This window comes from Podospora pseudocomata, assembly GCF_035222375.1.
Source record: "Podospora pseudocomata strain CBS 415.72m chromosome 1 map unlocalized CBS415.72m_1, whole genome shotgun sequence".
NCBI lineage: Eukaryota > Fungi > Ascomycota > Sordariomycetes > Sordariales > Podosporaceae > Podospora > Podospora pseudocomata.
In genome coordinates, this window is record NW_026946363.1 from 5,687,161 (window position 1) to 5,698,406 (window position 11,246).

The following is an 11,246-nucleotide window of genomic DNA, read 5'->3' on the forward strand; positions in this document are numbered from 1 at the left end:
GCAGGAAGAGACGTCTGTAGGCCAGGCTGTAGGCTCCAAGCTGGAGGCAGGGATCAGACGCTCACACACAGTGTTCTAATGTTCTGGTCTCACTGATCTCTCCACGATGGAGCTGGCGCACGTCCCACTCTGGGCAGCCCCACTCTCTTGCTCCTGTGCTCCCTGAACAGAAGGGAAGGGGAGGGGGGGGGGGGGGTTCCCTGGCTCAGGCGCATGCACCTCATGTAACAACCAAGACTTGTTACATCTACAAAGCAACCGCACGCGCCCATCCGGGTGCCCCATCCAGTCCCTCTCTTGTCTTGCTCCCATCTTCTTGCCTTCTTCCAGTCGTGTTTCGACGTCTACTTATACGTCTCGGATTCTTCCAGCCTCGCCAGAGCGAGAGGCCAAACAAACCCCAGGAAACACGCCATCCCTTTGAGCCAGGGCAGGCTGGTTTCTGCTGGGCCCATTTGTGTGGCTGTTCAACTCCATTTCTTTCAGTTCAGCTTTTTCCTTTCCTTCCCACCCACCATCCCCCGTTTCCGAATTATTCCCAGCCGACAGCCGGCTGCTCTCGCCCCGTGTCTTGACTTGATTGCTGTCCCATAACCCCCGAGAACCCTCACCGCGGCACATCACTCCTGGACCACACAGCATTGGAACGGCATGGCACCCGCAATATCCGCATAGCAACACTCTTGCCGTCGACCCTCGGTGGGCTACTGCCCCATAGCCCACTCCTGGCACCATGGGAAACGCCCAGTCCACTGAGACAGCCCGGAGGTATTCCCAGAAGCTGTCCAAGCCAAAAACCAACAATCATGCCACAGCCGGTCTGTTGAGCCCCAGCGGCTCCTCAAATAACCCCAAGAGATACTCCAACCGCCCACTGCCAGATCCTCCATTGTCTTCTCCTTCGCCAGTCTCTACCCCAACCTCATCGGTTTTTGACCAGGCCGACACTGCCCAGACACGCAACGGCCGCAGTGCCTCGTTCACATCAGTCCCAGCTCTGCACCAGGAATCCAAACGAAGAAGCCTGTTCCGCGTGAGGTCAACCCAGGTTGTGCCTGACGCTGACCATCGGGATAGTACTGGGTCGGGATCGAGGATGGTGGATCTGATGAACAGGGCCAACTCGTTGACGTATGAGTCGGCAGTCGCATACTATGGGCCGCCTGGGCCTGAGGAGTACGTTCTGTGTCTGTGGCGATTGCTGGGTCTTGAAAGTCTTGCTAACATCTGTCTGCACAGGTGGTCATCCGAACCTAGAACCCGGACATCTTGGAACTATAACTTGACGTCATATGAGGCTAAGCGTTTGTTGAATCTCGTCGAAGAACCAGGGCTTGAACATGCGACGACCATGTCAGAGAATCGGATGACGGTTGTCACCGAGACCACGTGGAAGAGCTCCAATCCGACGAACCCTCCGAGCACCTCGGTCACCCGTGCCAACTCGGAAGTCTCGCTCTATATGCCTGTTCGACGAAGATCCATCATCCAAACGCCAGGCGTTGCTACCCGAGCAAATTCGATGCGCAGCGTTCCCGGACAACCAAGATTCAATCCACGATATAGTCACCCTCCTACCCCAAGTTTGTCCAGGCAACCGTCTTTCGACTCGTACCGAGATGGAATCGTTTCTATGCCGCCTCGGATTGATGATATCGAGTCGATTCCCAGAGCAGTAACGCCGCGCGAGGAAGATTATCAGTCAATTGGTGGTTATAAGTTGGGTTCTTTGCGTATCACGAACGGGCCCGCCAGCCCTTCGAGTCCGGAGGTGGAGAGAAAAGGTGGAAGTCGGTTCAAGTTGGGGGGAGATGATGACTACTTTGCCAACACGGCTGCTTCGGACCAGAGCAGCACGACAAACCCCGCTACCGCTGCACTACCACCTACACAACAGCCAGATGCTGCGGGGCTCAGTCACACCACCACCACCGTTGTAAGCCAGCAGACAAGCGTTGTCTCTGACGGCGTCTCTGTCACGAGCACTCGACAATACTTGAAGGAGGTCAACATCAGCCCGCTCTCTATCCGTTTATCTCCTCCGACAAGCCCGCGACTGCAGACCACATCCAAGCATACCGCCCAGGAGGATTCATTGTTCGAGGATGATGTTCTATCGGAGATTGCAGCTGCCGAGATTCTGGATGTTCGTCTGGATCCCAGTGCAAAGCCATCTCAAGTCACTCCGACCAAGGCTCTGTCCAGAAGCGACAGCGGATTCATCTCGACGACGAGCCCCTCTCCCGAATCCCCGCACAAGCCATTGACAAAAGCCGATTCCGGCTATAGCTCAAATGTTTCTCTCCGCTCCTTCAAGGCGAAGGATCAACCTTCTAAGAAGGAGAGCATGCGCTCGCTTGAGGGCCGGTCGGAAGCAAACCGCCGGAGCAGCTCAGTCAGATCCGATGAGCGGGAGCACATTGTGCCCGCCTATGTCATAGCACCACCGAGAGAAGCACCGCCTCCTCCAGTACCTCCGAAAGATGCTCGCCGCGAGAGCCCGGGTCCGTCGCCCAACCCAAGGTCTGCCAGACAATCGAGCCGCTCCACCAGCAACCTAGCTCCGGAGAGTAGCCTCAACAGAGCGGGAAACTCTAGGGCGCCGCTTTCCCTGACTCCAATCAAGAACCTCCGATCTCGTGATCGCGGACCAGCGTCTCCCGAATCTGTCACCCCTGTCAGTGCCAAATCGTCAAAGTCTGACAACTCTACCTTGAGCATTGGGACCAAGCCTCAGAAACCCAACAGACTCCAGAGACTCCTAAGCAGTGCTCGTCGCTCTGCAGCTGGCCCACTGGAAGCCCATGCGACACATGCTGTTGAGCAGAACGCCATTCCGTCGATACCGAGAGAGGTGGAAAGCAAGCTTCAGGAGCACAATGGCAGGTTTCCCATAACGACCAAGAGGCTGGCACTGAGGCCTCGAGCCAGTTTGGATACTCTGAAGACCATTTTCAGTGTTGGAAGCATGGAGGCTAGTCTCGATGCCCTTCACACGGCTCAGAAGCCTCCCGCTACTGCTGAATCAGGAGCAGAGCACAGCGCAAAGGAGAGTTCGTGGAGGCAAACCATGCACTCTGTGCCCACGCACATTGCGCACGTCGCCTCGCAAGTTATGCCGAAGAAGCCCATCGTGCGGAAGCCCGTAGCAGCTCGGCAGAGTTTTGAGAACCGAAGGAGCGTGGATGGCAGGCCACGGCTTGTTTCTGAATTTGCCAACAGCTCGCCTAGGCACTCTCACGAAGCGACACTTGATGCTCTGGTGGGTGGTCGTGCAGTCATCTACTCGCCCCCAGACGAGGACCAGGAGAATACGAGGTATGCCATCGCGCACACCGAACTGCTTGCTTCGCTTCCATCACCCTTGCTTCCTAGCCCACTCGCCAAGGCGATGTCCATGAACAGCAAGACCAACACACCACCTCCGGTTAGCATGGCGACGAGGCGCCAGATGTCCCTCCGCGTGCCACCACCCTTACGATCACAATCATCCAACTCGAGTCTTCACCGCACGGCCAGCCGCGAGAGCATTCAGAGCTATCCTGCTGCTCAATCCCTCTCGAGGAAGCCCAGCAGGGAGAGTATTCGCAGCTACCCATCATACCAGCAAGGAATGGTTCCGGACGCGGCTCTGCCCTCTGCTGCACCAACAATGGATCCCCGCCGCCTTTCAGCATTCCGTCAGTCGAGCAACAGGCCCCCCGCCTGGGAAGTTCAGTCTGAGTACGGCGGACTTTCCCGCCAGCCTTCATACACATCGATGAATGGTGGCAGCAGGCGGGGCTCACTCAGCTCAGTCCAGGAGCACGAAGAGGATGTCATCAAGCGCCCTAGCAGTGCTCAGCCATGGCAGATGCGGTCAAGTCAGCAGCAGCAGCCCTTGAGGCACCGGGCCAGTCACGATGAGTGGAACCAGTTCGCAAGACGGCCACAAGCTGGACATCCTCCCTCCATGTCCAACGGCTACACAGCAACCTCCAAGCCAGTGTATGAACCGCGGTATGCGCAACAGCAACACGCCCCGGCTAGCACCTGGAGCCGGAGTCAGCTTGATGCCTCGGCTGGGCAGTGGTACCAAGATGCATCTCATCCCCAGGTGCCACGAGGACATTATCGCAAGCGCAGCATGAGCTTGCAAAACTCGTATGGACCAAAACCTCCCTACCGAGTGTTGCATAGCTACAACTCGCCCGCCTATCGCAACGCCCCTATTTGGGGATGATGTGAGCGGGCACACACACACATACACACACACACACACACACACACACACAAACGCATGATTATTTCCTAGCGTTGTCGTTTTTTATCATGATATCCCGCATAGACGGCGCTTCCTTCTTTTTTTCGACTGACGAATGTCGCAGTCGTCATTATGAACATCCACATCACACATCGCTATCCGCGAACTTTTCCGTCAGGCATTTCCTTGTAACCTGTTAACTTCTAATACCGGCTTGAATAAGGCTGTGTAGGAATTATTGTACATTTACCATGGAAACATATTTGCACATTTTGGGGATTTTTATTTTTGTTGGGAGTGGCGCTTTTGTTTTATTTTGTTTAAGGGGTAGGGAAGGAGAGAAAGCATACATTTATACCCAGTTGGAAGTTGGAATAGGGGAGAGTTTGGTTCACAAAGGGAGGGACGGACGTTTTTTGTTTTGTTTTGAAATATTGAAGGGGATTTCTGGATGGAGGTGGTTTGGTCTGGCCCAGTAGTGTGGTGGTGATTGAGGGAGAGGGGGAGGGGGACTTGGCTTGTATTATTTATATACATATTCGTGTACCCTCCAACCTCCGTATATGCGTGGGGTTGTTGAGGGGGAGAATAAGAGACATTTTGGAGATGTGATCACTTTGTTCTTTGCCTGTGTTCTGCTTCTGTGTTTGTGGTGAGAGTGGGGGATGCTTAGGGGTAGCCAGTTGCAAAGATGACTTGCCCAATGGGCGCGGGTTACCAAGTTTTCGGGTCAGCGTGTTGCTTATGCGGTGATGGTGGTGTGTGGGTGGGTGTTCCAAATTGGGGAGAGTTCCTGCATGTTTGTTTCCAGATGTGGTGTGTATGGGTGGTGAGCAACGTTCTTTCGGTGTCTCCGGTGTCAGGGGTGACTGGCGTACGGTAGAAGGGGGGGGTGAGGGGGGCAAGGGATGGGAAAGTTGAGCGAAAGAATGTACGGAAGAGAGAGCTAGATGGAGGAGTATGATAGAGTGAGATTGCTGAACCCACTGTCGCCATTACTTACCACCTGTCACCAGGTATATCATTTGTGGGAGATTTGTGTCATGTTTTTCTCGTCGGTTTCCAAAGCGGCCCGCCGGCGTATCCCGGCAAGAAGATGGCAACAGTCACATATCCAGACAGAGGTCAGTACGCCGTCCGTTCCGGAAAATCCAAGTTTGGGTTTTGTGGTTGAGTCAAATGTCAGGGTCGTGGTGGGGGAGCGGAGGGTTTGGTACCTGACTACCCTGAATATGCGTTGGAGTGGAGAACCTGTATCCAGGTGAGGCTGCTCCGAGGCTGTGCTGCTTGTCTAAAGATTATCTTCGGGGTTGGGTTTGACAACAGACGTCATTATCTCCTGTTAAAAGCTTCCCTCTCTACTCGAGATTCGACGGGTGACTAGGCGAACCCTTGCTGGAGTACACACCGGTAGATCTGAGTAGATATTAGACGGACTTTTCAGTTGTGACATGTGTCACCGGGGAGGGAAGTGGCATGCCGCTACAGATGCTCGAGGGTCTGAGGTTCGGAAGGCCCTGCAGATATACATCGAAGATCGGATGGGTGTACAGGTCACCACAAGGTCCGGCCGTGATGGCGGCCGCGGGGGCGTTCCTTTCGGCTTTTGTTGTTGATCGTCAACTGCGGGAGGGCGGTGCGTGCCCCGTTCCTTTTCGTCCTCTTTGCGGGGGAGCTACCTACAGCTGTGCTACTGTATGGTACTTTTCTTGGGTGGTATTCGCTTGTGTAGCCAGCCGTGGGAATCTTTGTGTAACAAGAATCAACAGGTTCGAGGATAATATTCCTCAGGCATCTCCAACCCAGTTGTGAGATGTCAAAATGATGGAGACACGGTGGATTCTGCGGAAAAGAACGTGAAGGCAGTTGATGCAAGGCCCAGCCGGACAGGACCGAAGCTGCTGCGTTGCGGTTGTGTGGTTGGGGCCTGCGTGGTGTCTGCTGTGCCTCAAAACTGAGGAGGCTGTGCGTATGCGGACTGGGCCGAGTTGGCAACTTGAACCACATACTCTGTGTGGGTAGTCATTCGCCGCGGTGGGTGATTGCTACAGCAGTAGTTTGGCAAGTCAGTGTGCTGGATTGGGTATGGAGAAGTCCATTGGTTTGGTCAAGCATTTTGGCCTTGTTTCTGCCCAAGGCGACCACGGCGACGACTGCGATGTTGATTTGATGATGTGTTTTGCTTGAACTAGCCCCCTTATTCCAGCGGCACAGTGCTATAGAGAGCACAACGATATTTCTCTACCGCGCTTGGCTGGGCCGGTTGCAATTTGCTGAAGTTTGAGTGACGTTACCTTAGCTAATGTAATATGCTGTGTCCTCAGAAAGACTCCAAATCAAGGGGTCGAACAGACTGGCAGCAGCTCAGCCACGACAGGCATCAAAATCGAGTGGATGGAGATGCGGGACAAAAGCGCTCTGCCCTTGAGCCAAGGGCACGAGATTCGATAGGGCTGATGGGAAACAGCGGTCTCCTTGGCAGAACAGGTGGTCGATCTGGAGAAAAAGTCAGCAAAATGGTTGGAGAAATGTGTGAACAAATGCCCAAAAGGGAACGCTGCTGTGTTGGAGAAACAAAGATTCCCCACCTTTGAACGAGTTGTTGCACAGCCATGATCGCTGTTACGCTGGGCTGGGGAGCTAGGCCTTGTTTCTCCAGGCGCCCAACTTTGGGGATGGATTCGGTACGCGGCTCTCTTGATGCTGCTTTGGGGCCATCTCCGTATGACTTGGACCAGACGTGATTACCTGAGAATTGACGGCTTTGGGCAGAGGAGGGACGGATTACAAAGCGATATGGCTTGTGTATGTCAAGCCGTCGTGTGGTTTTGTCCCTGAACCGTATCTTCGGGCCACTCGCTGTAGTGGTCGTTGGACAGGGATCAGCAGAGGGCGGGGCATTCCTCGTGCATCCATTGGCGGCAGCGAACTCTTGATGCGGGACAAGGCTCCGCTTGGTCTTCGGTACTGCTGACATCCCTGCCCCCGTTTTGCTTATCCTCTACCACCCTTCCCCAAAAGAAAGGCGCCGCCTCGTCCTTATTTTTCTTCATGGCTCCGAGGCTCTCACTCCCATCTCTTCTTCCCTCCATCCCAGACCTCGCTGTACATACCTGTATATCGTTGACTACGCCTACAAACTCTGGCTTGGGCTGCCGCAATCCCCCAGCCTCACGGACGAGCCAATGTGTCGATAGCCATAGGCCCCCCCTCCAACACGAACCGTGACTGCAGGGAACCTTTGACTGCGAATCCGAGAAGCTTGTGTATTTTCAGACGGCGGGTTTTGCCAGTTGGCAATCGCCAGGCAAAATGTTTTGCATAAGGGTAAGTCTGTGCCGTTCTTGTTCTTGGTAAGCCGTTGGGAAATACTACCAGGCAGGAGGCTAATGCATGGCGTGGGATTGCAGTTTGGGCGAGAAGAGCCGCCCAAGAAAAAGGGCAAGGGGAACTTTATTCGCAGAATGACAACCCTTCGACGCGGAGCTCCAAGTCAGGGGAGATCGGCCATGCTCCAAGCTGCCCTTATGTCGGCTGGGATGGGTGGAAATATACGCCCACATTTTACCTGCCATGACTCCATCAGAAGACACATCCTCTATGTCTACAACATCGCACGAGGGTCCGAAAAGACACTAAGAAGAGAAAAGTTCGAGGCCTTTCTCAAGGGAACACAAGGCGCCTTATGGGTGGAGCCGTTGACCCAAGAGTCGTACTCTTTCCAAGACTTCTTTTGGGTATGGAGTCAGAATGAGTCGGCGTGGTCTGCCGTGAGGAGGCATGAGGAATTAGACGCCTCAAAACCGATCAGCAACTACTTCATTAGCAGCAGCCATAACACATATCTGGATGGTAATCAGCTCTCGTCCAACAGCACGGCTGATGCCTATCGCGAGGTTCTCAGCAACGGTTGCCGTTGCATAGAGATTGACGTCTGGAACAATCCCAACTCCCGTAGTACCTCCCGAACACCGTCCAAATCGCCACAAATGGAACACCGGCGTCAGTTTTCATCAAACTCAATACCGCGAATTGCGGCTGAAAGGCTCGATGCCCTCATGAGCAGACACAGCCGTAGCCCTAGCGCCCCCCAAAGCGCCTTCTCATCGCTCGAATCCAAGCACAGCCGGAGTCCAAGTGCTGCCCAAACCACCTTTTCAACTCTAGAAACGCGAGAAAGCTCTACCACCCTCGATCCGCGAGACCTCGTCGGAAGCCGATCCCGGGCCTCCTCTCGCTCCAAGGAGGACAAATTCAACGGTGAGCCCGTCGTCCACCACCACGGCACCATGACCTCCATGATCAGCTTCCGCGAAGTCTGCATCGCCGTCCGCGAAACCGCGTTCCAAAGGAACCCCCTGCCCATCATTGTCTCCCTCGAAGTTGGCGCCGACAAGGAACACCAAGAGATGATGGTCCAAATCATGAAAGAAGAGTGGGACGGCTACCTCCTCGACAAGCCATTCGATCACATCGACCACATTACACAGCAACCAAGGCTCAACGAACTCTACAACAAAATCCTCATCAAAGTCAAGCGCATATCTGACAAGCAAGTCGAAGACGAGATTGAGCGCGGGAGGAAGCTCGGAATCAGCTCCATCAGAGCCAAACCGCCCATTACCAAGCCCCTGGCCGACCTGGCGATCTACACCCACAGCGAGCACTTTGACGACCACCAGTCCCTCCACTCCCGCACCCCATCCCATATTTTCAGCCTCAGCGAAGACTGCTTCCACGCCTTGGCTCACGACGCTACCAAAATCCGAACTCTCCTCTCACACAACCGCGACTTCTTCATGAGAATATACCCCAAGGGTCTCCGCGTAGACAGCAGCAACCCCGACCCCTCTTTCCACTGGAGAAGGGGGGTCCAAATGGTAGCCATGAACTGGCAGCGCACCGACGAAGGGATGATGATCAACGACGCCATGTTTGCGAACACTCACGGCTGGGTGTTGAAGCCCCCAGGACTGTTGAGTGACGAAAACGTTGACGTGGAGGACATCCCCAGGCGAACATTGGATTTGCGAATTACCGTCCTGGCAGGGCAGGCAATTCCCTTACCGCGGGACAGGAGGCAGTTGGGCGGGGTGGGGGTGATGGGGGATAGGAAATTCAGGCCGATGGTGAAGGTTGAGCTGCATGTGGAGAAGCAAAAAGGGGGGAATCAGGATTTGGTCAAGGAGACGGTGGTGGCGGAGACGGATAATCCTGATTGGGGGTATGACAGCAAGTCGTTGGAATTTTTTGAGGTGAAGGATGTGATTGAGGGGTTGAGTTTTGTGAGGTACGCTTTTTCTTTCTTTCGGGGGAAACCGAAGGAGAGGAATTTTCCTCTGCGGCTTTCCGTTCTGGCCGGCCGTTGTCGTTTGCACATCACGGAAGCCGGGCGCGTTCGGAATTGTGCAGCGCAGAATGAGGCCAGAACAAGTCCGGGAGAGGCTGGGCGGAGCGGGAACCGGCGAGATGAACGACAGACGGGGGGCATACGGAAGACGAGAAAAAAACAATTTTCTTTGCTTCTGATCGCCTCGCCGTCATGTCACGCAACGGACAACCGCCTCCCGCTCCGTTCCGGAAACCACACCGCTTCTCATCCCGCCCATCTGTGTCCTTTTATTACAAGCAGTGGCTAACAGCAACACGCGTACAGATTCAAAGTAGAGGACAGCTCCTCCATCCGCGACAACCTCATGGCTTGGGCCTGCATCCGCCTTGACAGGCTGCAGACCGGGTACCGGTGTATTGACCTGCTGTCCAAGACTCGTCGAAAGACGGAGCACGCGAAGTTGTTGGTTAAGGTTGAGAAGGTTTTTCGGGCTGAGACGCCTGCGTAATCAACACCCTCAACTGACCGGGGGGAAACACACGCCGCCGAATGTGTGACTCCGGAGGCCATCTTGCACCATCTCATTCATTTCTGCTGGCATATTTACCATTTTTTTTTTTTTACAGCAAGGCAAGCAAGCAAGCGAAGCATAGATATCCTGGCGTATGTTGGTTGTTTTCAGGGGGTTAGCATTCCCTTCTCATCAATTTTTATCAGGGAGGGCAAGTTTCTCTTTTCCCCCCTTTTTTTTCAAGCGAAGCGGGCGTTGTTTCGTCATTATATCCACTTGACTAGGCATTTTATCATTCTGATCAAAGCGGAGGGAGTTGACGATTTGGTAATCTGGTGTTGTCGTTTATTTATTTACCATATTTTTTTTATTTTTATTTTTAACTTCTATATGGGATGAGCTCGCAATGGGAGCCTTGGATGGAATGGATCAGGAGGATAGCTTTTGGAATAGGATACCCCATCAAAGTTGTTATTACAGACGTTCTTGTTTAGTTAGGACAGGACATAACAGGCAAAGCAAAACTGAGATTTGCATGGCGTCAACGTTGCGTCTTGAATGTTTTTTTGTGTACTCTTGCACTTGTGGCATACTGATTGATACCAAGCATCTCGTTCATCCCAACTGTTGTCTCCGTGGTATGGTTCCCAGCTGCGACAGAGTATCTACCGTGTTTCCTGTCCCAGTATCCACCGTGTATCCCGTCCCAACTAGTCTCTGTGGGATGGTTTCCAGCAGTGATAGGTATGATAGGTGATGCGTCGTATATGTCAAGGCAACAGTTTCCGCGTATGTACACACGGATCTGTCGTGGCATCAATACACAAGAAAGAAGTCTGCTAGTCATCCTGTCACCACGGCTTCGTAAGACCCCAGAAGCCCAATCTAGACCGCCTCATTATTTCTGTCATTTGCCTCCCGCGCCCAAATGAGAGATATCTCAACACCGTTGTCTGCAGGCGGGATGATGCCACGGAGCCTACTCCCGCTAAGGGTGGCACAACGTTGAGGGGGCCAGGTGGAAGCACCTACACTGACTACCTGGAGAAGTTTCGAGCCAATATGTGCAGAATGACCGGCGGTGAGGGTGCAAGCACAGGCAAGGCAGATGATTAGCAATATGCTACTTAGACCCGGGCGCTGTACAAGATAGCTAGCAC

At 53.8% G+C, this 11,246-nt stretch overlaps 2 protein-coding genes across 2 annotated transcripts; both read left to right on the forward strand.

The window, feature by feature from the left end:
* The first annotated feature begins 240 nt into the window (after positions 1-240).
* Positions 241-5,772, forward strand: QC762_118980 (uncharacterized protein). Its single transcript, XM_062886334.1, has 2 exons — positions 241-1,176; positions 1,240-5,772. The coding sequence occupies exons 1-2, from the start codon at positions 734-736 to the stop codon at positions 4,220-4,222; spliced, it is 3,426 nt and encodes a 1,141-aa protein (XP_062749409.1). The 5' UTR covers positions 241-733; the 3' UTR covers positions 4,223-5,772.
* A 1,356-nt stretch (positions 5,773-7,128) lies between these two features.
* Positions 7,129-10,613, forward strand: QC762_118990 (uncharacterized protein). Its single transcript, XM_062886335.1, has 2 exons — positions 7,129-9,533; positions 9,900-10,613. The coding sequence occupies exons 1-2, from the start codon at positions 7,633-7,635 to the stop codon at positions 10,081-10,083; spliced, it is 2,085 nt and encodes a 694-aa protein (XP_062749410.1). The 5' UTR covers positions 7,129-7,632; the 3' UTR covers positions 10,084-10,613.
* The last annotated feature ends 633 nt before the right edge of the window (positions 10,614-11,246 follow it).